This window comes from Syngnathoides biaculeatus, chromosome 12, assembly GCF_019802595.1.
Source record: "Syngnathoides biaculeatus isolate LvHL_M chromosome 12, ASM1980259v1, whole genome shotgun sequence".
Taxonomy (NCBI): domain Eukaryota; kingdom Metazoa; phylum Chordata; class Actinopteri; order Syngnathiformes; family Syngnathidae; genus Syngnathoides; species Syngnathoides biaculeatus.
Window position 1 is genome coordinate 8,448,643 of NC_084651.1, and position 27,697 is coordinate 8,476,339.

At 40.9% G+C, this 27,697-nt stretch overlaps 1 protein-coding gene across 2 annotated transcripts in view; it reads left to right on the forward strand.

Moving 5' to 3' along the window:
- ccser2a (coiled-coil serine-rich protein 2a) overlaps positions 1 to 27,697 on the forward strand; it is a 39,995-nt gene that overhangs the window by 3,382 nt on the left and 8,916 nt on the right. Inside the window, exons 2-10 of one of the 2 annotated variants that reach the window (XM_061836538.1) lie at positions 6,353 to 7,733; positions 7,839 to 8,050; positions 9,984 to 10,077; positions 13,241 to 13,343; positions 14,588 to 14,765; positions 16,411 to 16,479; positions 16,562 to 16,681; positions 18,762 to 18,899; positions 26,540 to 26,624. In XM_061836538.1, coding sequence (XP_061692522.1) covers positions 6,395 to 7,733; positions 7,839 to 8,050; positions 9,984 to 10,077; positions 13,241 to 13,343; positions 14,588 to 14,765; positions 16,411 to 16,479; positions 16,562 to 16,681; positions 18,762 to 18,899; positions 26,540 to 26,624 — 2,338 coding nt within the window. In that variant the 5' untranslated portion in view covers positions 6,353 to 6,394. The remainder of the gene's footprint in view (positions 1 to 6,352; positions 7,734 to 7,838; positions 8,051 to 9,983; positions 10,078 to 13,240; positions 13,344 to 14,587; positions 14,766 to 16,410; positions 16,480 to 16,561; positions 16,682 to 18,761; positions 18,900 to 26,539; positions 26,625 to 27,697) is intronic. The other variant, XM_061836537.1, reaches the window with a different exon arrangement.

Below are 27,697 nucleotides of genomic sequence, written 5' to 3' on the forward strand. Positions count from 1 at the left end.
ATGTTCTAAATGAGATTTGAACCCTGATCTCCTCCTCAATGTGAAGCACACACATTAACTACTATCGTAAGTGCTGCGATGAAAGTTTCGATCTGGAATTTGCTTCCACATTTGCGAGATGGGATCTTCCTGTTGTTGGCTTTTAATAAAACATCCACCCATCAATTTGGTGCTGATCCAAATTCTTATTGTTTCCCCTTTGTGGTGGTTAAATTGCATTTCCTACTGAATCTTTGATCCTAAGAAACATTTGGACGGGTTGTCTTTCTTAGGTTTGGTTAGTATGGTGAAGAAACAAAAACTCTTTGAGGAAGTTCTGTGAAAAGATTACATTGTGTGAATTCCCCCATGGGAGGATTACTGAGAAAAGCTTTAATGGGACCCACCTTTCAGTTCAATAATAATAATAAAAAAAAAAACCTCTGGACTTTGTAGATTAAGGATGACTGGTCAGTGAGTTGTAAGAAAATACATCCCACAGGAGTCAACCTCGATATTCCTAAAAAGAGCGATAGGGTGGTTAGTTAATGTTAAACCAGGCTGCCTTGGTGGGGATTAGTACTCTCCACTCCGTTGATGTGGTGATTTAATTGACTGCTCTTACAGGAAGCTGAGACGAGGTCATGGGGGATAATGAAACTGCGGTTACAGGTTATGTGCCTGCGTGTTGTGTAAGGACCCGAGGCCTTGCGGGCTGCTTTGACTTCCACTCTGATCCGTCTTGCCCCCTTGCTCGCTCTCCATGTGGTCTGTCATTAGAGCTAAACTTAGCCTCCCAGTTCACATCTTATTCTTTCCTCGGCAAGACCGCAGATGTTAAAAGCCTTGGAATAGATCCGTTTGCTGCAGGCAAATTCTCTGATGGGTTTCCGAACTTGCCAGCAAGTCTAGTTCTTGAGCATCCTTCTTCCTCCATCTATTTGAAATGGTGCCCATAGAAGATGCTGCCGGGAGTGAGTGGCACTTGCATACGACAGCTTAGCTTCTTCAATCCTTTGCGCGACAGTCAGAATGTGACAATTAAATGTGGCTCCTAAATGCACATTAATCTCATCACCGGCTCAAGTCAAGGTCAAATAGCAGAGCGACAGCAGACAGTTGCTTGTGTGCTTAGTGACTGCAACATTACTGACACCATTAGAGGAGGTTACAGTAGCCAAAAATATTTACTGTTTCTGCAATAAATGACTCAAGTTAAAGTAAAAAATAGTCCTCCAAATATTTACTTGACAGTAAATAAGTACTTAGTAGAAAAAAAACAACTACTGAGCAACTGGTGATGAGCATTTTTTTTCCTCAGTCGTAATGTCAAATATAAAAGAAATTTTATGGTAGCATTTTATTTTTATTATTACTATTTTTATTTATATTAATAATTGTCCCGCCGGCACTATAAACAGCCCACCACGGGTCCGCATGAGGGACAACAAACACTAAATGACAAGAAGTTATTTTAATTCACACAATGCAGTAATCCTTCATAAAATAACAAATTAAGGCATATTAAACCATAAGGAATGACATTACTGTAATTTCCAGCCTAGAGAGCACATGTGGTTATATGCCTCACCCAGTACATTCATAAAGGAAATACCATTTGGTACATATATACGCCACAGCTGTGTAAAAGCCGCAATTGCCCACATTGAACCCCACATTGAAACACGAGACATTTACAAAGAAAGCCTGTACACAGAAAGAGTTTTCAAAGTTTTAATACCTTAGCTTAGCTTAGTTTAACATAGCAACAACACAGGAGCATGAACAGGGCTGGTTTATAAAAAAAAAAAAAACATACCGGGAAAAAAAAAATCAGTCGCGGCAGCTAAAAAGTAGCAACACGGTAGGACAGCAATAAAGCTAGTGCAGCACTGACAGTACCAGTTAAAAAAAAAAAAAAAAAAAAGACATACCGGTAAAAGTCACTTCCTCGGCACATGTATTCCACCGGTCACACTCTTGCCATTTCCACTCGAGTGCCCCCCTTGCGGCTGTTAGGAAAAAATGCACAGATTAGTCGCAACACCGCATAAGCCACAGGGTAGAAAGCGTGTGAAAAAAGTCGCAGTTTATAGGCCGGAAATCACGGTAAATCCACTTTCTTTGTTTACACTTAAGCAACCCTTATCTGAGGCCATTAGGCCCTTTGATAATGATGTGTGGTGTGTGTAGCACTAATAATGTTTGTGTGTTAAAATCAAAATGGTTATTTTATGAATAAATAAATGGACATTTTCTTAACTATGTTTTATTTGGGGCAGTATCTAATTACATTAGTTATCACTAAAAAGTTGAATAATTAGCATGTAATTTTATGAAATGCATGTGGCAACATCAAGAAAATGCTTTGATCGTTTTGACCGTTCTATGCTGTTTTTGCATTTCACATCATGCATTAGTTAAAATATGATCAGATCTGTGTGAATTATGTAATGGATTATTATTCTTTATTCCTTCCCTATGTGAATGCGTATATGCTGTATCATACAACACTATTTTTTAAGTCAATAATCGATTTACGCCCACAGGCTTACATGAAACTTAATGAAGTACTGTGCATGTATCTAAATACTTCTAATTAATGCACATTTTACATCTCGACACTCACTGACACGTGTCATGTGAACAGGAATTGTTTGAACCAAACTAAGAGATACTGAAACTTTGACAAAGAGAATTTCCTGTCCGAGAAGGGCTGGGGAGTGTCTAGATTGGTTTATCATTTTCTCTGGTGTGCTCACATCACACAGCAGCATGTATACTGACAGATTTATGACGTTTTCATCTCTTTCACAAATCATTGTACATGGTTCCTCCTATTGATAGAAACCTGACTGTCTGACAGTCACCGGAGCAAATTTTATGACTTTAACTGACATGAAACGTCGTCACCACCTCTACCTTACCTTACCTTGCTTTGCTTTGAAACTAAGTCTGGAGTTGAATGATTTATATAGCAGGGAGATTGTTTTTGTCTCCAAGCATAAGGTGGGTCCCACCCAATCCTACAGTAAAACATTTATGTTCCCCACCAGACAAAGAATAGTAGCGCACACATACACATACGTCTCTCTCTGTTGATGCAGTTGCCTCTCTGATGCTTACTTTCAGTTTTGAAAATGGCTGGTTAATTCCTCACGTCTAAGGGTAAGGCCTTAATTTTTTTGGGGGGGGGGGGTTTGAAATTGCAGAAGTATCGTGTGTTAGCTTTTGTTATGTTTTATGTTCACGGGTGCTTCAGCCTCTGTGTCTCCATTTGTACCTCTTCTGTGTCATCGCTCCCATCGCCAACCTTGGTGTCCCATTGGATTAGCATCACTTAGCATCAGAGCCTGCTCAGCTCGGTGTTGTTTTCACTCAGTACACATTAGTCCGGCGTCAGTGTTGCTTTCACGCCTGCCTCATTCTATTAGCCCGCTCTAATGGCACTCTGTTAATCGCTTCATAGAGAGCACTGCGGCCGAGCCACCGGCCTTTCCGCATGAGCAGTCTACGTTATTACACTGAAGAGATGGCGGGACTGTCAATATGAGCGAGATGAAGCTGCGCTCTGGTATACGTAGAAAGATGAGAGTTTGTGTTGGGCTGGGTTTAATTATTTATGTTATATCCAGTCATGAGAGACATATGAGATATATTTAGCTGTCCTTGTTTGCTTTTAATGTTATCACTGTTTCACTGCATAGTCGGTTATGGAGATTTTTTTGAAATAGGAAATGGAAATAGAGACAACAAGTGCCCTAATTAAGATTTTTTTTAAATTATTTTCAGCTATTTTGCTTGAATGAGCCAAAATTTGAGCCGCAAGCCTGCTGCACATACGCTGCACTCGCTTGTAAATTAAGGAATGCCCCACTATTAACTGTATAGGAAGTATTTGAGGTAGCATTTAACTGTCAGACAAGTGAAAAAAGAAGCTGACCACAGTCAATATAAGGATGAAAAAAATACACGGTCTTTCAAAGTTAGACTGGAAGGGGTTTTTATGGAGATTGGTTAAGTTATATTTGCATTGTTAATGTGTTGGAATATGTCTTTTAACTGATTTATTGAGCACTCCCAAATGTCTATGAGTTTTAGATATTCTAGGTTTAGTTACTGTATCAGGGCTACCAGAAAAGATGTAATGTGTGTCAAGATTTAGCATCCAATATTTGACTCTGAATAGGGAGCTACGGTTTAGATAAGAGCAGTCTGAACATTTATATACACGGGAGCCGGCTGAAAGTAGATTTGTGCTCAATCTCTACTTGTTTGACTGGATCAGAAGGACAGAGACTGTCTGTGACAGACAGCTCGCTGCTACTTCGCAGCTGCACAGACATTATGAAGCGAAAGTGTAACTGGTCGTTAAATGTGACAGAGGATACTAAGATGCGTCCCATAACAGCTGGTGTCTGTGTTGAAGACACAAGTGAAGACGGGAAAATTGTGGTCACCGCAGCTACTTCAGCCTGACTTGAACTCTGCCCGTGTTATTCAATACCTAGTAAATGTTTCCAAAAACACGCCAGTTCAAAGGTTACATGTATATGCTTGGTGAGATGTGCAGCCTTCCCCGCCAACACACAACCTGTGACATATGACACAATAGTATTACCCGTAATTGATACGAAATATTTAAACACTACACCCATGGAAAACTCAATTCCATTCAATTTGATGACCTGCAAGTTGTTTCACTGCTTTAAATGTGAATCTTTATTGTTGAAAAAAAAAAAAGACAGGAAAAAGTCAACCGCTTGCATTTAATCCTTTAATGCTAGTTGTTTGGACCCAGACTTGAATCATACATTTTCGCCATATTGTTATAGGTAGCAATTACATGTAATGAAGTATCCCGTCCGTAAAATTGATGAGGTGAGCATCCTTTTTTCTTCATTCCCTGGACTTCACTGAGTCATAAGATTATCACTCATTGTCTCTTCCCGTGCAGTTCTAGAAGGTGGGGGTGGCCAGGGGTGTAACAGATGGCCAGCACAATTTGTGTGTCAACCCTTTAGATTCTCAATGGTCACTGGTGATCATTGAAGTGACCCACGTAAACACGTATCACAGCAAATGTGTTACGGTTGCACTTCTGTGTGATGTGAATGGGACAAGAGCGCCTGTATGGTTAAACTCCAATTTGGACCCATTCAGTGCAAGGGTTGGACGCCTGTCTCTGGGGGGCAAAGAGGCTTTTTGGCGGTGGCCTTGCCTCGGCATGTTGACCTGATTTCCTCAGTGGGTGAAAGTGGGTCTCCACGTTTATTTGCCAATGTGTGTTTATTGATGCGGATTAGGACGATCAGACACTTCTGTGCCAGTGGCAGAGTGACTGATTGTATACACGTGTGTTGGTAGGATTTTAAATGGGAATGTGGGGCAGCACAACACAGTATTTTCTGAATAGCACACCAACATTGATCCCCTCCCCAACCCTGGTACGATGGATAAATTGAATATGGATTGTATTTCCTGAATCTGCAGTTCATCTACTGGTCAACTGTGGTGCGGCATTGAAACTGATAGAATGAATGCATCAATCGGTGACTGTCCATTGTTTTCCTTTCTAACTACACTGACCAATCAGATGGATCTAACATGCAAGTTCATCAACCGACACATTTCGAGCTCTCCCACCATTGAATTACATCATTCACATTCATTAAAACTGTGTTGGCCTTCTTCCCAGATTCCCTTTCATCCCTCAGGCATTCTGTCTGTCAGCCCTTTTTTTTATTGACCCTGTGTACTGGTAGTGTGTTCCCTAAAACCCAGTAACGGCTACAGATCAGGATTTGTTGAGTGGTTTCCATTTGATTCTGACTAAAAGTGGCCCGTTTGTTTCCTCTATTCAGTAGAGGATAGAGACAGCTAAAATTACAATTGCCGTATTGAACACCTGCCTAAGTACCAATCATGTCATGTATGATTATCGTTTTCTTTTCTTGAAGAGCAATGCATTATGATGAGAAAGGATGGAAAATGTCAATAAACAACAACAACAACTAGAAAACACATCTCAAATGTGTCCCTCTATCAATTTATCTGCGTCATCCTGAAAACAAATGGTTAATACAAAATGAGAGCATCCTTGATGGAAGTAATAGACATTCTGTTAGTTTGGTGAAAATCCATGAAAACATGTAGGGTGGAATTAGCGACAAACTCGTAAGTCACCTTGGAAAGCGGTTACATGAAGTTTTGTTTTCTCTGTGGCAAGCAGTCTTTCAAAAGCAGACCCGTAACCAGTCTATTCATTCGTTTGTTTTAAAGATTACTCAAAGGTGTAAGCAACTAATTAAGCAATTGCCATTGAAACATTAATGTATGTTTTTTTTTTTTTTTTCCTCCTATCTATCCCCAGCTGTTGTGAGTCCACGCTCCTTAATGTCTCCATTGGCATCTAATGGAAGGTAAAGCATCGACCAGGTCTGCCATGGTTTCAAGACTGCCCAAGTTTGGTGGGCGCTCTGCCAATGGTGGTACTGGACCCTTAACCAATGGTTCACCTACCCAGGACGCCAAGACGGCTCCTGCTGGAACACGTCCAAATGGTGCAATTAGAACCTCTCCTTTTTCCTTGAAATGGAGGAGAGATGAAGGGACAGTTCCCTCCAGCCTTACTACTCCAAGCACCCCTGTGGAAGGAGGTAGGGACAAGTCAAGACAACCTCCCTCAATGGCAAAGGAGGGAAAGACTTCCTCCCCTGGGACGCCTATAATGCGGAGGTCAGGAGCGTTGGTTGTGGCTACCTCAACCCCAAAATCCTTAAAATTGGCTCCTAAAGACGGCATCAAGCTAGGTCAAAGCTCTCTTAACGGAGCACCTAAAATAGACCACAGTGACAAAGAGTCCCGCCTTGTACAGCCCAAGTTATCTTCCGACTCGCTCAAAAGCAGTTCCCAAGACTGCCTTTCCCAGTCAAACGAAAGCCTGAAGTCCCTGGAACTCGACAAGATGGTACGCTCAAACAGTTTCACGCATTTCAAGCAGATTCCGTCTCCCAACAGTCAGCCCATGATACGTTCCTTCTCATTTAACCGGGCTGTAGAACTGGCCAAACCTCTGGCCAACACTCAACTTCGACCACCACGGAGTAGTTTCCTCAAACCCCCTCAGCTTAGCAATGGACGATTAAGTTTAGGATTCGGGACGCTGCGTGTTGGCCGTGGAGGGTCGGGGTCTTCTGGTGGTGGGACAGGAGGAGTTCAGTACGGCAGAACACCGCAAGCTGCCTCCTCACTATCCACAGTGTCAGCTCCCACCACTCCCAGTGCGTTGAAAAAGCCGCTGCTCTCCACCTGTGGTTTGAACAAGTTATTGGGAAATAGTGGATCTTTGGGCTTCAGGCAGGCAAAACCTGCACAGGTCAAGCAGCAAAGGACGATACTTCCAAGTTGGGTTAAAGGAGTCGTCAAACCTTCATCTGCCGCTCCACATGGAGATGTTGAACCCATAGAAAAGAGCGAGGAAGCCGACCGTCACAATAACTTTGCTCAAAGTCCTACCGATGGAGTCGAAAATGAAGAAAGCAGTGTACTTCAGCAAAGATCAAATCAGGGCGTAGGGGATGCTCAGGAAGACATGTCCTTGTCTTCTGTTTCATCCCTAGACAGAGATAACACCAGCGAAGAGTTTCTAGATGACTTGGACAGTGTAGGGGATGTTTTCAGTGATGGGGACTCTCATGACAACAAAAAGTTAAATAGCTTACTCAATGAGACCAGTGACTGGGATCTGTCAGGTAAATATAAATAAACATATAAAAAATACAAATAAATCAGGCTCAATTATCCTCACGTTGTACTTGTTGACTTTTTAAAAATACATTTTTAAACGTCTCATCTAGGCCACGATGAAGAAAGCCCTATGCAAGACTCTCAGGGTGAGCTTGTGAAGTCTCCAGAGGAAAGCGACGTCTGCCAGGCATCATCTTTAGAGCTGTCACCCTCCAACAGCTCTGGAGGAACTTACATGTGGGACGAAGAAGGTCTTGAACCACTTGGAGGGCCTGGGACATATCCGTGTGATCTTTACGACGACGACGAACTCAACCACATAGTGAGTCCCACTTGCTCACTTTAATGATTTTCAAATACTTTTGTCCGCATGCTATTAATGTTTGCTTAAGTGTCATGAAATGAGTGGGCTGTGTTCTCAGCACATTCAGCAAACACGCCCACAGCATCTGAAATGTTGTATTTTTTTTCCCCCAAAAAATCATTTATAAGATATGCTGAATTAAAAAAAATTTTGCTTAGCTACCAGCTTTATTGTAATGTTTATCATATGATTGTATTTCAAGTTTCTAATGTAGAATAGATTTATATTTAATTGGCTGATTTAATTTTTTTCCTCTTTTTTTTCCCCGTACCACTAATGGTACTTGTACTACATTTGTGAGTCACTGTTTATTATCAAACTATCGTTAATCTTAGTTGTTTTGTTGGATAATTTGGCTCATCCATATCACATTTGTATTATAGAGATTATTTGTTGACGTCAGCATTTCGTAGCATTTTGCAACGATGACGTCCTGTGCAGCTCAGACCTGGAGTTTAGGTTATTTTACACCCCAATGAAATCATACAAGATTTCATTGTCTGCTTCAAAAGCCGCCGGCATTCCTTCACATTCTTAAGCAAAGCAGTTATCCCTGAGAGGAATGCTGTCACAGCCACTACTTGTGCTTAATAGCATTTCTAGCCTTTGCTTCTCTGTGTTCATGTACCATGCCACCTGATCTCGGGAACGTGTAAAGAGCTTTCTGGAAGCCAGATTAGAAATAGTATAAAATAAGCCCCGTCAATGTAGTACTCAAAGCATGTGATGCTGTGATGTGAACATTTTGCCTGATTTATAAAAAAAAAAAAAAAAAAAAAAGAGAGAAATCACTAATGTTTTTTTTTTTTTTAACTTTAATTCAGCTAGACATGCAGTAAGCAGTCCATGGATGAAGCTAACGTATATTGTACTTCATTTTTGTTGTGACAGAATGGAGAAAACAGTTTGCAAGAATGTGAGATTACACATATGTTTTTTACGGCTTTCAGTATGATCACACCTGCATTAACCATGCAAATCTGATTAAAAGTAATTTACTTTGTCTGAAGGACATTTTTGAATACTATTCCAGTTACTACTATGTGCTTTCCTTGAGCTTTTGACAGATTTTTATTAACTTTGGGTTCTCCTTTTGACCTACTGAACTCAGTGGTGTGGTATTGTGGCTACAAGAAGAGGACTTGATAATTGTTCATGAGCATAGCTGGATGATTTTTGAGACTCTAATAGGTTAAAGGTACACTGTAGTAGCAGGCTACATACACATGGTGGTGCTCTGCTTCCACAACACATCTAAAAGTGTCTGTGAGCACTTCAAATTATTGCTTGTGTGTGTTCCCATTGTGTTTTAGCTATATTTGGCTCTGTCTTCATTCAAATGGCTCTGTGCAAAATCACTGCGTGGGCTACCGGGGGCTTGATAATATTTCCATGACGCATTACAGTGCTGAGAGGTGCTCATTTTAGAATGTATAGGTTATTGTTGTTCCTGTATTTTAAACTTTGTTCTCTGTAACAGTTCATTAGGAAAATGTATCCTGTTTTACTGCTGTTGCAAAGAAACACCCCCCACCACACACACACACACACACACACGTACACACTTCTTATATCATGTGTCCCTTTGTTTGCTTGTACACCTATCTTTTTTCAAGAATGGAAAATTTCCATCAGCACTTCCAGGCCTGTCAACAATTGTTTTTTTTTTTTTTTTTTTAAATTGACCCCAAAGTACGAAAAGTGCGCCCAAAGTACTGTGCCCCACGCACGTTTGGGATATGGCCCTTTGCTCGATCCCAATAATTTCCAATTCTGGAGTAAAAAATTTCTCTCAGCAACTTTGATCGAAAACTACCACACTTTTTCAGTTATAGTGTATTGTAATGAGCCTCAAATGCATTTTTTTTCTTCTTTTGTTTGTGATTCCCAGGATATCCTGAACACTTTGCACGGCTCCGGGCCGGACGATGTGAATGATGATGACCTCATGCTGGATGTAGGCCGCCCAGACGTTGGTTTGCATGGTGAGCTCACACTTGTCATTGTCCACAACCTCCAGCAAAGTCAATGTCAATGTCTGGAAAAAGTTTCCATTTCAAACAACGTTCTTCCGTGGCTTATTATGGATGTATCAAATCGCTGCTCGCCTGTGCAACATCTGTTAGAATTGTCTCGTGGTCGTTTGTGATGTACATGCAGTTGGTAAAGAGTTATTTATAGGCTATTTATTGTGCTCGAAATGACAGCTCGGCTCCCAACCTGCACGGAATAGAGTTTTGCCAGCTGTCTTGAGCGTGTCGTAGCAAACAGATGAAACATGCACACGCAAGCACGATGCATATTGAGGTGTAGCAGCTGATTATTTGATTGCCTTGAAAGTAGCAACCAGGTGATTAGTTTAAGGCCTCATCGTCCTATTTTACATCCCCTTTACCGCCATGATTTCAGCGCCCTTGTAGCCTTTTTGTTGTGATTTTCTTTATCGCTCTGTGAATGTAATCAAATTCCAACCTCTGTATTGTGGAGTAAAATGGCTTAATTGTATGTGTTTGAGCTAATCAGGTCAATGTGATTGCGCAGACAGGTTTATTATGCGTTTATCAGATGGTGTGTCACATATGTGAGCGAATGAAGGGAGAGGGCTCCAGAGACATTGACCTCGCCCGTCGTGAATTATAATGACTTATTACAATGATAATTTTCTTCTGTCAACGCTGAAGCAAACTTGGATGGGATACTCTTGCTTGGCTTGTTCACGGCGCCAGTTGATATGGAATGTCGCTGACACAGCCCGGCTTAGTATAAATGACAAGGCCTCCTTCAGGAACCACAAAATCTAATATACGGAGGTCACGTGCATGCAAAATGGTGATTGGCAACGTCAAGTGCAATAAAGTTCAAGAAATGACTATAACATTGGGGACTGAAATTTCATCGAGCAGCAGGGTTAATTTTGAGTACCTCTTTTCCTTTTCTTTGGCAAAAAAAGCTGCTGAAAGCCGGACCAGCACACGGAATGGTGAAAGAAATCAAATCAGCATATCACACGAGCTTTCAGCAAAGGTCTCAGGATAAGCCCTGCGCCTGGTTAACTTTTTCCTAGACCTTTTGTAGCATTTTTGCACCTGAACAGAAGAAAAATACAGCGGTACCCTGACTTCCGAGTTCACCAATTTTCCCATTATTTGAGTTATGGGTCCATCCATCCCTCCATCCATCCATCCATCCATTTTCTTAGCCGCTTAACCTCACAAGGGCTGCAGGAGTGCTGGAGCCTATCCCAGCTGTCAATGGGCACGAGGCAGAGTACACTCTGAACTGTTTGCCAGCCAATCGAGGTGTGGGTCAGTTCTGTCAATGTTTGGCTTTGTGTTGCAAGGGTTCGCAAAGATGCACAATGAACTAGTTTTCACAGCAAAAGAAGGTACCCTCAGTTACTGCTGTTCATATTGTTTTTCATTAGATTGTTTTATATTTATGGTCAAGAAGTGGTTTTCATATAAATTTATGGTAATTCTAACTTACCTCTTTAGTAGGTTACTGATATATTTAGAATGTTACATCGCCACTGTTGGAACAGAATTCTATTGCAAACCGAAGACCTCTTGTACAGTATATTGTGCAGTCCATTGTGTACCATGACAAAGGTTAAAATATTTGTGTTTTTTTGATGGATCCAGAGGCTCTAATTCACTGCGATGGTCAGAGCAAAAACTATAGATGGCTGCAATGTTGAAGTGGATTCCATTATTGCTGAGGCTTTTTTATTTTGCCCTTACTTTTATCAGTTGTATTGACAAAATGACCTCAGAAGTGCATCAGCCCCAACCAAACATGAAGTGAACAGTATCATATTCTGAGTGTTTTATGGTTTTGCTGCAGGTTGGAGGGAGCTTTCTTCTGCAGCTTCATAACAGACATTGTACATTGTAAACAGTCATAGAAGCGCAAGGGAATGTTCACTCCAGAGGAATGTGACTGTCATGCAGGTCCCCTTCCTGCTCCTTTTTTGGGAAGTGTCCATATTTATAGTCCCGTGTGTCAGGACAAGTACCAGAAGAGGCACAGTGAAAGTGAGATGGGGGCAAAGGAGTCCATCTTAAACCCAGCCCACAAGGCTGGCCCGAAAATCAGGGACCGGGAAGGCGGTTTGTTTTGCCTACAGTCTCCGCAGGCCCTCCCTTGCTCTGTCCCTCATTTCATCCCTCCCAGAGACACTGATTCTGCCACATAACAGGAAGAAGCCATAGGGGAAGAATAAGGAGACAAATTATAACCGTATGAGAGGCTCGCGTGGGACATTTTCTTTAGACCCAGCTGTCAAGGCCACTGGAGACCCCAGAGTTTTCCCTAAACCTGGACGCCAAGGCCACACCACTCTCCTTGGGAGTTCCCCGAAAAACAAGCCTGACAACACAGACAAGGCCATGCAGGGTGGGCTCAGGATTTCTGCCTAAGCGACTGGACCAGCCGGACATTTCTTTCCTTTTTATATTCACGGACCTCTCGTAGATGGAATATATTCCCATTGTTTGGCTTTAATGACTTGATTCTGTAAGGTTCCTGTAATGTAATACTTGCGGAGTATGAAACAAGCTGCCTGCTTCGGTGTTACATGGTGACACTTTGGGTAAAGTATTTTAAGCAGTAGCATTTCCATCCTGCCGTTCCTGTCTTTTTCTGTGTGTGGTTGTTTCTCACTGTCTCCCTTTCTCGGTGTAGGCCTAGCTTTTCTGGGAGGTAGTTCAGCCTCTTATTATTTTCAGTTTTTCCCTTAGCTATGGCTCATTTCTCTCGCTCTTCTTCCGAGAGTCTCCAAAGACTCACTATCCTTTTTTACATTCTTGAAAATGAAATGCCTCATCACTTTTTTTTTTATGTCCGTTTGCATACCGAGGAAGGGGATGGAAGAGATTATGATGTGCATGGTGATATTTTAGTGCTTTTGAAATGTGTATTTATGTATTCATCACCAGAAAACATGGTAGTTTGTTTTATGTGTGTGTATGTGTGGACCTGCCAGGAAAACAAATTCCTACCTTCCTTTTTTGCATGGCACATCTCAGCTTTCACAATAAACGTGAACAATTTTTAATATTTTTCAGAGGCAGGCACAATTTTCTGCACATATCCCTTCAGCGCGTTTTCCTCAAGGGTGCCTCACAATATTCTTAACTTCTGTCATAGACATGGACAGAATGTCCAATGGTGAAAGCGCGCCCCGTCGACCAGGACAACGGCGTGGGCATCACCGCTGGAACAGACCCGACCACTTCACGAATGATAGCAGGTTGGTGACCCACCTAGTTTAGTTTCCTAAATGAAAGGGCAGATAGTTGTGGGTTGACAGTTCATTTTGGCAGTTTTCCACTGACCTAATGCTACTATAAACTAGAGTACCACTTTGTGTAGGAACAAAAGAATATCCAAAATTTAGAATCATTTCACACTCCAAAAATTGAAGGTTACCAATAAGTGCATTCTCATTTCCCAACCAGAATTTATAGCTGAGACAGTTCACAACAATTGCAATATGCAGTATGGGTCCCCTGTAACCCGAAAGAATATTATAGTTGGATTCATTCCCTCACTCATTTCTATTCTACCAAAATGTCGCTATGTTGTGGATGAATGTCATTGGATTTTGACGTTTGCGTTCCCATTGTAAAGTCGTTGTTGTGTTTTTAAGATGTTGTGATATGCAATTCTGTTGTGTGTTGATTTTGTTGTGTCGTGGGATTTGCAATTGTTGTGACCTGTTTCGTAACGAATGTACCACGACAGCACATCAACGATTTCCAACACAAGGTAACCTATTGATGTTAAGGAATGGGAGGATGGCGAACAACAATAATGCCTGCACCTCACATGCACGCTGTTGTTTATTAATGCAGAATCATTTTTTAATCCTATTTCTCAATTCATCCATGCCATAATTGGCAGACTGATTGTAAAATAATTAGATTAGCTTTATTCGCCAATATGTCAGCTACTAAGGATCAGAGCACCAAGATGCAGTGTAACCTGACAAATAGCACCATTCTCGTGAGTGAAAGTTATTTTTTTTAATGTCCTTTTGACAGTAATAATGCTAAATATTGCTTATTGAGATGTACTACAATTAAAGAACTGCCAAGGTAAAAACAATACATTTTTGGGCGCTATTCTCTACGAGCAAAAAATAGAATTGAACCGCTCCAGGTTCAAACCTTCACCATCATAAAACTTGTATTAGATGTATAAGCGCTTAGTACAATTGTAAAATTCTTAATTGTAAAAATAAGTGAATACTAAAATGCAATACATGAAAAAAAATCATTGACAACTATGGTGATGCTTTGAACATGAGCCTGCTTAGTTCACGCAACTTCCATTTTATATTCTACGAAATCTCAAAGGAAAAGAAAAATATCCCTTTCATGTTTGGTCTTGCATGATGTTTTGAATCGTGGTTTCATGCTGCTTTTCTCAGAAAATGTTTGTCAAATTCCTACGTTAGGGGCTCCACTGTGCTGACTGTTTTGTCTCTCTCAGGGCACCGTTCTTCCATCACTATGGCCTCAAGTCTTCGAGAATGTCTTTACAGGCCGTTCCCTCCGAAACCAGGCGACTTGGCCACGCACCTGTGCCTGATGAGCTCTCGCTGGACCATATGAGCCAAGACTGTACCTCGGTCAAGAACCAGCTGCTCAGGCTGAAAAACCTACTGCAGGTCCAACCCTCATTATTATATACTTCTGACTGGCTTGGCTTTTTACGCATTTCTTACAGTCCATGTGTTTAAGTTTGAGTGTGAGGAAATCAATTACTCAGTCTGTCTCAGTTGGAGGAATGACAGCACGATGACAACAAAAGCCAGAACAAAGGATGCTAGAAATTAAGTGTGCCTATCTCAAATGAATGCACTCACTAGCCACTTTATTACCTATACCCTGCTTGGTGGCATACATTTCATCAAGGGTTGAAAGGATTTTGTCCATATTGACATGTTCGTGTCACTCAGCTGTTGCCGGTTTGGATGCTGGACATCCACAATTGGAATTTCCCATTACACCACATTCTGAATATGCTTTACTGGATTGCGCTTTGATGATTACTGAAGCATTTTAGGACAGCCTGTTAAAGAGAACATATTTTAGGTAGCCATTATCATCTGAAACCTTCTAAAATGTGTTGTCTTTTGGTAAGCTTTGGGATTAAAATGAGGCTCCACTAGCATTACAGGGGCCAAGACAATATTGTACACACCATTAGTCCAATATCATGAGCCTGAATTGTGATACAAGGCAGCATGTATTGAGTCCACGTTATGCATGCCACATTGTAATCCTGTATGACTCGGCAAATGATGCATGTTTTTTTCCATCTAAATCTAGCCTGAAGTGAATAGTTTTTTACTGACCATTCTGTGTAAAACTTGGACATGCTTGTGAATGACAATACAAAAGTATAATTTTCAATGTGTAAAAAAAACTACAGGAACTCTATCAAGTCGGTGTCAAGTGTTTTGCTGGTTACAAAGAAAGCACTGTGTACACATTCTGTTTTTCAACAACTTATTTTTAAAATGTGAAGGATGAGAAAAAAAATTCTTACTCTTCTTATATTGTCTAATGTATTTGACACACATTACACAAAAAAATAATCTCCATCCATAATCACGAGTCACATCCCCTAACCTAAATGTTGTATTATCAAGATTGGTGTGTAAAACTGAGGATGATGCCACAATGTCTGTACAAAATACAAAAGTGTAGTCGTGAAAGTTAACAACATAAGTTAATTTGATTAAAAAAAAATGTGGTCACAAATAAAGAAATTAGGATTACAAATATTGAACAAGTTTGTCAATGACAATTGTTGAAATGACTATTTTCTAAGTAAACCGGGGGGGGGGGGGGTGAGAAATCATTTTCACAGTAAAAAGATAATTGCTCAGGATAATATTTTTAGACATTCGACAGTTGGGCCTCTGCTGACTTTAATCGGAAGGGTAGAAAAAAAATGTTCACCCTGTTTGTGGCTGTGTTATTTGTCTACCAAATCAGTTAGCCTGTAAGCATACTCATACAAGGTGAACGTTTGAATTACCTTGCGACTAAAGAAGAAAATATACAAAAGCATTGCTAGATCTTTATTTATTCTTCGTTGTGAAATAAATGTGTTGAGTATACTCAGGGATTGTGCTGGGGATCTGTGTCACTGGTGCCGAGCAGTCCAAGGCCAGCGGGGAGCATGTGAAGAAGTAAAATTATTCCACCGCTCAACATTGCTCTTGAGGGGTGCCCTACGGCAACTGTCATTGATCGTACTTACCCTGTACTTTCTGTGTTTCGGTGTGTATGTGTATGTTTCAGCTTGAGGATACGGACTCGCCAGAAGATGTTGCGGCTGAAATTGAAAGCAATACCAATACTGCATCCCAGGTAAGAAAAACATGGTTTTATTCAATTTCTCTCCTGCTGTATAAGTATTCGGTGTGTTGTGTGTGCGTGTGTGTGTCTACAGTTTGAGGAGCTGTTGCAGGAGGTGCACATGCTCCGAGAAGAACTTGGGAATCGAGACAAGACAATTGTTCAGCTCACTCTGCAGTGTCAGCAGCTCCAACAACATCAGCGAGAACAATTGGTAAAACAGGCTGTAAAATGCCTGCAACATTCCTTCTGAACATTCATTCCCTGCAAATACTGTACTCAACTTTTCTTCCTATTTAATTCTTTTGTAAAATAATATGGTGCAGATCTTCGGTGCCCTGATAAAATCAAGAAACACTGCGCTAGCTTTTCTCGCGGGTGGGCTTTTAAGTGCACAAGTGCGCTGCAGTGAGTTGTCTTGCAACTACCACTGTCTACCAATAACCTCTGTTCTGTTTGCTTTTAGCGGGCTCTGTCTTTGTCCTAACACTCATTAGTGTCTTGAAGAGACTCCCTTGTTAGCCAAACAACCGTATGCCTAGCTGACATTATTCAAATCCGCTCCCGCATCTGCAAATACCAAAATGTCAAAGCCAGGCCTCCCTCGCCGCTGCATCCGAGCCTTCCCAATTAGAGTTAGCACCTAGCCACCTAGGTTTCCATCCAGTCCCTCACAATATTGCTGTGCCCTCACCCTCAACAGGCAGGAAGGAAGGAGGGAGGGAGGGCTGGCATTATTGGATATAAATCGTGACAGAGTGAGTTAAAAGAACAATATAGAAAAATTCCACTGTGCACAGTTCTGATTATATTGGATCCTGCATCAGGTGAGAACCTAAAAATATTGTTTGGCAGAGCTATTTAAAATTGCCTGTCATCCCGTTTTGACAGAGTAGCTTGTCGTTGGACCTTGAAATTGGCTGCATCCAGTTTTCGCTGCAGCTGTCATAAATAACGAAAGCAGGATACACACATACTGATTTTAAACATCTTTACCGTTTGTATTTATTTATTTTAAATATGAGAGAAGCAGCACGAGGACCTCATCAGCACACTGCCCGGAAAAATATCCCAAACAGTACACTACAAATATGTTATCTCCAACAATCGTAAGTCTCCTTGCCCCAATCAGAAATCTGGCATAGTACCAAGACTGAGCTGTGAGAGGCAGCATCCAAACTGCTGGAAAATACGAAGAAGAAAGAGATGTAGTACAAGAAGCTCGGTTAACAGTTAACTTATCTGGTACCCATAGTGAAGTTCCAAACTCTTGTCGTCATTTTTTCGAGGGAGGTGGATGTCATCTGAGTTATACAAGCATGCAACACAACCAGTGGACATTCTGTTTTTCTAGGAGCTTCAGCAAGTTTCTTTATCTGCTATCGGTCCATGACTTCTCCTTATTCTGTGGGGACCACATGTAGTGATTTGCGATTGGAAATATTCAACAGATTTAACATTTACGATTGTTGTCCGAGCAGAGCAGAATAAAAACACACAGACCACATGACAGCATGATTGCTCAGAATAATCTGCCACAGATATTCGATAATCTGGCCTTTCCTGACTCTGATTGGAAAAGATGGAAACTGCTCAAATTCAGCTCGATTGTTGGAATGTCTGTGTAATGCGCGTGAAGTTGCTGTCTGGCTCTGCATCAAAACTGAGTTGTTGGCAGCTTTGTCACACAATTCCTGAGCCCTTGATACAAAAGTTGATTTACCAGTTGCCGGTAGATTAGTTAAATACAGTTGGGCTTTAACAAATAAGACCAACTAATAATAAATGCCAGTGTTTTCTAATTTGTGAGCAAGCTATTTCCACTCCATTAAAATGTCGTGAAGTTTGAGATGGCTATTTGTCATATTTAATGCTTGTCAGTTTTGCTCTAAATTGCATTTTAAAGTAATGATGACGATAAAACGTTTAAGCCATCTCTGTTCTGTCCACTTTCAACAATTTTTTTTTGTACATTACAATGCATGCTTCTGCACGCAGCCAAAAATGATATTAAATAAAGAGATTGCAACCTCTATAGTGGGCAGGTTTAGCTCATCTTAAAACACACACACACACACACACACACACACACACACACACACACACACACACACACAGAAAACACTAAAAGACTCATCTGCTTTCACTAGATATGTTTTTGTCCTCCGTAAGATTGTTTACCTCCTGAGCTGCCCAGGCAATTATGGCTGAATTTGTTATTCAACATCGTAGCCCATATTCATGTCATCCTTTGTAGAAGTTCATATTGTCATTTCTCTCCTGGCCTTTCTTAGCTTGCTCAAGAACATCATTTGCGCTGCAAGTGCCAGCAGCAGAGGGCGCCCTCGGCACTGCGACAGCCGGGAGATAAGCGACTGCAGCACCTGTGTGACAAGGCCACCCAGACCCACTGGAGATCCCCCAGCCACTCTGTGAGTCCACATATCATCCAAATCAAGGATACACGCGTGATGCTATTGTCAATTATTTTTTTATTGTGTATCACTTACAAAAAAAACATACAATACACACACATACACACACAGAGAAGCTGGTGGTCATCTCTACATATCGCTGAGTCACTCACCATCTTACTCTTGGCACGCGCGATGCTCCGACCTCCCAGGGAAGAAAGCTTTATGAGGTTGTCAGCTGCCTTCTCACTCCCCCTCACACTTAATAGCTGGGGCGAGCTGCGAGGCTGTAGTTTGTGTTGTGGAGGGAGGGAAAAATATATTTAGGAGATGAATGAGTGAAAGAGGCGAGCATTAAATGGATGGTTGGGGATAGCATCGCAGCAATGCCGTTACAGCTTATTGATCTGGTAGCAATCCAAATTGTGACTAAATAAATTCATTCTGAATTTCAAATGAGCCTGCTACCTGTTGCAAATCTGTAACCGAGTATTTGTGAAGGATATAGTGCCAGCTGCACTGGTCTTCTAGAAGTATTTCAACTTTAACCTCTTCGAAATTTCAATTGTGACAATGACAAAAGCTAACATGTTAACCTACAATATGCCAACAACAATGTAAATTGCGAAACACCTTGTGGCTCAATGATTTGCAAACTAGTGATGGGACCTAAAAATATTGTAGAGGTAATCATTTGAAAATTGAAACACTTTCAGAAATTTACTGAAATAGTTTGGCATCTTGACATTTGCTTGCTGCATTGTTAAATCACTATTTCTAATTATTGTAATAAATAACCAGTTATTATATAAGTGTAGCTCAAAGTCGTAGTCCTTCGCATTAATCAATACACAAGAAGTAGTTCTCTACTAGTGTGCTAATTTATTTAAAAAATAAAAAAAATAAAAACAACCCAAAGGCAGAAACCTTTCAAACAGCTCAGTATAGACTTTGCATTGTCTTGCAGGTATAGTGCTCTTAATGAAATTTGATATGCAAACATAGATACAGAATGTTTGTAACATACATACAGTATTTTTGTATGCTTAACAATATAAGAAGATAGCAACCTGAAGAAAGATCCCAAAAAAAGCTTCATGAGAATTGATAAAATGGTAACGTGCTTACATATAGCAATATAACAGCCTGATGAGAATGATGAAGATTTGTGTTTGTATGCAAACATATAGCAAACCTACTTAGTGAGTTTTTAGGGACCATACATACATACATTTTAAAAAGGATACATGCACTTGCCAAAATGCTGAGTTTTTGTGCATATTGAAACACAAAAAGTTGATTTAGTCATCAAAATAATTTCCAAGAGTCTTTGCACTGCCTGGTACTCACTCAGTCCATTAAAAAAAAAAAAAAATCAACTGGTTGAGCGCCCCAACCACCCTATAGCCCCCTGCCTAGCACAGCAGCGTGTGGTTTCACTGTTGTCATGGCAACTAGCCAAGAGAGCCCAGTTGTTCTCAATGAGGATCCAGATAAGTTTTAGTGTCGTTAACTAAAAATAAGTTCAATTATATGATGAGCAAGCTCTGACTTAAATCAGGGTGAAAGTAAGCGTCAGCGAGGCTGTAGCCGTAATGCTGTGGTGTGCCAGTGAGAACTTTTGCGGTGGATTTTATTACATGTCCTGAACTGACTCTCAGGAAAAAAAAAATCTTAAATTTGGAGTAATAGATCTCTGAAACTCGCTTTTTTTCCCCCAAATCTTTAGAGTTCCTTAGTCAAGCCCCCCATGTTTCAAATGTGCCCTTTTTATGTTTATTTTTCTCTGCTGACATTAAAAATAATGCACAATCGGGTAGCTGGAGTGGCTAAATGCCCCCTGGTGGTGTCTTGAGCGCGAAGCTGAATGGATCAGCCGAGGAACATTCTCATGACAAAGGCCAGCAGCTTGTTTTTATGGTCTTAATGCTGATATTCAGTTGCCCCAGGCATCTAAAGTGGACAACTGGAGCTGCCGGGTCCAGGAAATCTGGTTGGAAGGCAAGCGCTACATTCAAATAAAAACAAATCAAAAAGTTGTTCGAATACCAGGGAGTTTACATGCTATTCTTGAGTTTGCCTGAGTTTTCCCCAGCCTGAATCTAATCTGAAGATATTCAATTTCATGGGTTTTTGTCTTTTTATACGACTGATTAGTGCCACTGGAGGGCAAAAAAATGGAATTGGGTCACTTGAGTCATCTGTCCATCCGTGCAGTCTAAATTCAGCCTGAATTGTCCACAGGTTTAAGCATGAGTGTGGATGGTTGTTTGTCACTATGTGCTCTGTGAATGACTTGTGACCAATTCTCAAACTCAGCGACCAGCACACCTGCAAGTGCGACCCTAATCACCACACGTGCAATAAAAAAAATAACGATTTCGTGAATTCATCTGCATTACAATTTTTTTTCCTCCAGCTTTTGCCAACAAATCCTCATTTAACCCATTCTCATCTGCCTGCTGTATAATTTTCAGTCCAAATTTATATTGGGCTGAAATTCATGTGACGTTTGGAGGACAAACAGCAGGAACAGTGGTCACAGCAGGATGAGCTCTTAGAGTCGAGCTAACGGCCTCTTAAATGTCAATTGCAAAAAAATAAATAAATAAATAAAAAGCACTCTTGAGCGTAGGGAAATTTTTTTTCTCTGCTTATTCAGCCCCTCACCAAGCAAAATGGGAAGCTGGTGTGATTTCAGTCATTTGGGGCAGAGTCTAAATATAGTGTACACGCTAACGAGAGCAACTTCAATGACATACACCTGCAAAATATAATGAGTTTTGAAACAAGTGCGAGATGAAAAGATTCTGCGCTTTACAAACATAATAATGCAGGATTTTCACTGGCACTGTCACAGAGGTGTTCATTCAACCATATCATCATTATTATGCATGTAAAACCAAACCACACTGTATTAACAACAGAGATTCGCTTGTTATTTTTTGGTTGCCCCTTTTAACTATGAAGTGTTATATTTCATCCTATACCATCTTTTTCTGATTTTGCCTTACTAATCTCCCTCCGTCTTTGCAATGGTGTGTAAATATTTTGTCATTTAATATATTAATATAGTCATCTGTTGGTGACTATAGTAATATAATTGTGATACTGTTCACCATAAACATTTCCTCACACATATTACCAAAACATTTATTTGAAGAGTTTAAGTCTGAATGTCAGTTTTAGTGGTTTGATGCCTCTGAAAGAATCAGATGAAATAGATATTGAGAACAAGTGTTTTAGAAAATGGAAAGAAAGACTGCAGTGGACCCCCGCATACTAGTGGTACAGCATCTGTGGATGCACTAGGTTGCAGGTTATTTTCTCTTTTTTTTTCCATTTTTTTTCCCTTTTTTCGGGGACAATCCTGAAAATGTTTATTGGTGGGTTATACCTATTATTCAAGATTTTGGGTTTAAAAACATTCAATGTGGTTATAATGGTTGTCAGTTATCAGTGGGGTTCACTAATATATCAACATAAATATAAAATGTCAAAGTAATGCATGAATTTATTTATTCATTCACTTTATTCATTTATACATTTATTGTTGTAATACCAACAAACTAACTGCTAAAAATAACTGCCTCCCCTGATTTAAATACTCGCTAGTCTCTGTTGTTGAAAAGCCCTAAGATCTACAGGATTTCAGAAAATGTGTGTGGGTGTGTCTGTCGGAGGAATGAATGGCCCACCTTTTTCGTGGTGATATCAAACGCACAAATGAACAAAGGCAACAATAGGTGGCCTTTATTCATCCTAAAACCTCCTCCCCTCACATCCGCTTATTCTTTACTCTCTGCTTTAATGAGCTTGATGTGATGAATGACACAAGCACAGACATGCACAAAATGAGAGCTGGAAAGATGAGCTGAAGGGAGTTAATGATTAGGGGGAAACTGATGATGTTGAAAGAACCCCTGTGAAATTCTGAAAACCTTGCCATGACTCATCGCCAGGGCTCTTGGACTCGCGCACAAACACGCACACACACAGGAGGAGGTGGTTGCCATCCTGATGTGAAGTAAGATCACAGTGAAACTCTTCACTCCTTTGCTTTTGAATTCCTGTCCTGCTTCATCAGCCGCCACCATCTGCTGGTGGGACTGTGCAGGCTCGGCAGCGAGGTGACGTCTCGCGAACGCAGCGCTTCTTGCGATTTGACACCCGCTTGGCAGCTCTTCTCCAGAAGAGACACAATGTTTAGCAGGTGCAGTTTCGTCCACCTCAGTCTTACTTGTTTTGCTTTGGATTATAAAATTTATATTTTCCTGGTTAAAGTCAAGCTTATGAAGTGTCAGTTACAACAGATGTTATCTCAAGATTGCACTATGTCATATACTGCCATAAAATCTTGTGTATCTCGGTCTTTCACTCGCAACACTAGACAAGAGAATTGTGACACCAGCGTATCCTGTCTTTTATGATCACTGGGCATTATGTTGTCATATCAAACACTGCCGTCGAGGCGGAACCAGAAAACGTGGCACCGGTCAACATGACTGGATACATCTGTTAACAACAACTATGGATTGCGTCAATTGATTGTGTGGGGAGAAAAAACGAGGAAAACCCTGTAATGGTGATCAATGGTGCTCGGGAGCGGACGTTCATATAAGAATTTCTTAAGATATGTTCACGTCCTTTTAATAGGATACGGCTCCCAAGCATCCAACTAGCACTAGCTTGCTGGGCTAGCACTCCCAGCCCATCCCGGCCCCTCCTGTATGGAGTTTGCATGTTCTCCCCCGTCCCTTCATGGGTTTTCTCCAGGCACTCTGTGTTCCTCCCACATCCCCCAAAAATGCAACAATTGGAGACTCTAAATTGCCCCTAGGTCTGATTGTGAGTGGGACTGTTGTCTGTCTCCATGTGGCCTACGATTGCCTGGCAACCAGTAAAGGGTGTACCCTCCCTCCTGCCCGATAACAGCTGGGATTGGCTCCAGCACCCCTGCGACCCTCTTGAGGATACGTGGCTCAGAAAATGGGTGGATAATGTATCTGTGGCTAAAACACAAAGTGAGGAGAGGCTCTATCTCCAAAATCCTCAAGTTCAGTCAACAAATGGTACGATCATGTTCACAAGCATCCCAAATATCCACTCTCTATTTCTTGTAGATTTCAATCTTTGTATTTCTATAAAACGGGTAAAGTGACCAGATCAACCTGCTTCTTCCTTGACAACCTGTCATATTTTTTGCGGTTCAATAAAAAAATAATACAGTATTGTACTGGATACTGTATGTGGCATCTCAAAATGGTGTTTCGATAAGAACACCAGGGGGCGCAGTTTTTCCATTGCAGCAAGTTGGTCAAGTCTGCAAGGGTCATTTGCTTAGTGTGTTTTTATCTGTATGTCCGTATGAGAGAGAGAGAGAATTGCCGTCTATTGTTTTTAGTTTTGTTTAGGTGATTAGGTGATTTTCATATTAAGGCACACCACCTGTTGTTTGATGAACCTAAGTAAGACCCCCCCCCCACCACCTGGGTGAAGGACTGCTTTGTGCCTTGACTGAGTTGAAATAGAGGTACCACAGAGAACAGAAAAAAATAGTATAGACATTTAAGCAGGCGTTACATTAAATATTTGTTTAAAACTGTCTTCTTGGCTATGAATATGACACAATCAAATGAAAAACATCCCTTTCTTGTATGACATGATGTCTTGTTACACCTCTGCAGAGAACACTTCCTTGACAAGTTGCATTTGTAACCGTGAACCTTTGAATGTCGGTGCTGTGATATGGAATTTACTGAATGTGAACATGTAGATCAGTTGCACATCATTATAATGTGTTAAACTAACATATATTTGATTATTTGCAACTGAAAATTTAGTGCTGGTGTCCTCCCCCCGACCCCCCTCACCAGTGTGTATAGAAGTTGTAAAGGCACCACTGTTGTTGGCTACACCTCTTGCAGCACCGAGACCTATTACAAGAGCAAGGGCCCATAGAAACAATTGAAATAAAACAACATACATCACAGGTGTCCATCACTTGGCACAGAATAAAGGCTTGATAAATCTCTACAAGCAGCAAAAGCAGCATGAATGTCCTGCGCCGGACCTTCTTGTTCTCGCCCCCAAAGACTGTCCCCCCTCTCGTTAATGAAGGCCTCCTGCTGAATAGGCTGTTTGTTCATTGAAGAAAATGAAGATTTTATTCCCCTTCTAGCAAGATGCAGCAGGAGGGCCCGATAACGCGTGTGGGTTGGACCCCCTGGGAAGTCGATGCCTTGCCTTTCTTGATTCTAGAGAGTTTGATTTGTCATCTCACTGTGACGGCTGTGCCGCTGTCTTAGCATCCCCCGGTGGGGGCGAGTCATCTTTGAACAGCTTTACCTACTTGGATGACAGACGGTCGGTAGAAAATTTCCAACAGCACAATATTGCACTCGGCGGGAGAGGTGGGGTTTAGTCCGGACTCATCACGTCAATCATAGGACTGAAACTAAGACGGATGGTAATTGGAAACATTGAGCACTATTTAGTCTTACGTGAATCTAATACATTTTCATGAATGTAGTCTTCATTGAAATACAGTATGTTTTGTAAGCGCCAATGGCAATTTAGTCCTCTGTGAATGTAACGCATTTGTGAACATCAAAGATGAATATAGTCCTCAATTAACTCACCACATTTGTTTTAATTAATGACAGTTAAGTCTTGAGTTAAGTGTGGATTTTTTTTTAGGAAACCTCAGTTTAGTTTTATCTCGTAAAATACATTTTTATATCAAAAGGAATGTAGTCCATGTAATAGTGTTTTTGTTTTTTTTTTCAAGTGTACATGTGTTTTTGTGAACACTGAAGACAATATATTCTACAAAACTGACTTTATTGAACCTTTTTTTCTAAACAATTTTGTCTCAGTCATCAAGGAGAATTTAGTTTTCTGTGAACATAATGTACATGGTTTTGAAAACAAAAAACATTTGTCGTTAGTGAACGTAACACGTTATATCTATCTTTTTCTAAAAGTGAAGACAATTTAGTCTTCTTTCTCCCTGCAAATAGGAAGTCCTTATCTGAGATTCAAGCACAGAGCTACCCTTGCCGCCCACTTATCAACTGCACTGCCTCAGGACAGAAAATGGTGTGGAATAGAAAAGGAGAGGAAAAAAAACCTCACAGACGGATGATAAAATGCAACATTGTTCGTTTGCGCATGTGTGTGGATGTGTGTGATTGCAAAGTTTAGCAGCTCTCCACTTAGTAATTATTGCACACGTATGATTAAGGACATATCTTTGAATATGTTAGCTGGTTGCACTCATTAACTCTCCATGAAAATACCCAAGAGTGGCTACATATAAGTGATGGGTAAAATATGTCTCCACAAGTTGCCTGTGCTTGTAAAAGCTGTCATGTCAGCTGTCAGTTTGACACACTCCTGTGGACAGAAGACGTGTGTGTGTGTGTGTGTGTGTGTGTATGTGTGTGTGTGTGTGAGAATATTTCAGAGGAAACACTGACCTTTTTTGGATGTGGGGTGGCATTTATGTTTGCCTCTACTGTATGTGTCTGTGTGTGCTTTATTAATATTTCTCCCTACAGGTTTCACGTGGGAGCTTTTTCGTGGTTGTGTGTGTGTGTGTGTGTGTGTTCTTGTTCGTCATGCCTTGTTGTTCTGTGTATTTTCTCTCTGTGTAGGGTGTGCTGCCCACCCCCTTGCTGCCCCCGTGGCAGGCACAGCACCAGGCTTTGACCTGTACCGGCATGCCTCAGCGCAGACAGAGTGAGTCACTAACACGCTTGACTGCCTTATTTCGCCAACTTTTTTTTTTGTAGAACTACTTATACCATTTAAAAGCTCAGAGTTATCTCATGCAATTTCCGGGGTTTTGTTTTTGGGTTTTAATAATTGCACTGATAATGTTCTGTGTATAACACATCATCTCCTAACATACTCAATGGTGGCCGTTTCCCCACTATGCCACAAAGATTCTGTTGCAGAGCATATCGGGTGTTTTCATCAGTAACGAAAAAAAAAAAAAAACAGAACACGGTTCTACTTGTGAGTTCTGCACTCAGCCATCCGTGAATCACCACACGAAGTTGTGCATTGTAAACTGCGATGGTGACGCGGTGATAAAGCAACTATTGACACACATGTGTGAGCAGGTAAAAAGCGAAAACGACAAAAAAGAGAGCAGTAATGCACAGAAGTGTGAGCAGGTAAAAAGCGAAAACGACAAAAAAGAGAGCAGAAATGCACAGAACGTGAGAGGGACGGTGAAATAAATGCAGCACATTGTTCAAACACCTCAGTTTTTTTTTTTTTTCAGCATCGTCGAGTGTGCTTGAGATTATTTTATCAGCCTTTTTTTTCCCTGAGAAATGCGTCAGTGCTGCCTTCATTCTCCCAACAGCAGTGGGAGTGGAATGTGCTTGCAAGCAGACAAAAAGAGGTAGCTAGCTGTGAAACTTCCTGAAATAAAGTTTTTCCCTTGATTTTTATATACAGAAATATTGACGTGATTTACACATAGGCTTTTAGATTATTTCCAAGTTAGAATTACAGCCAATGTTTTCTGAGTGATCCCATTGCCAGAGCTCCAACAAAAAGTTGTATACCGTACATATAATAAATTACAAAACAAAGCTTCCCCAAATAGACATCCACCCATCTGTACTTTAGTAAGTAAAAAAGTCTGTTATGAGACATTCTTGTAAGCATAGATAGAGGTGGACATCAATCTTGGATTTAATTTGTGCCAACCGGAGCAAGTCTCTGCACCCTTCCTCTTTCTTCTCTGTGACACGCCTAATGCCTCCTCTCCTCATCTTCTCCTCTTAACTGCGTTCCCA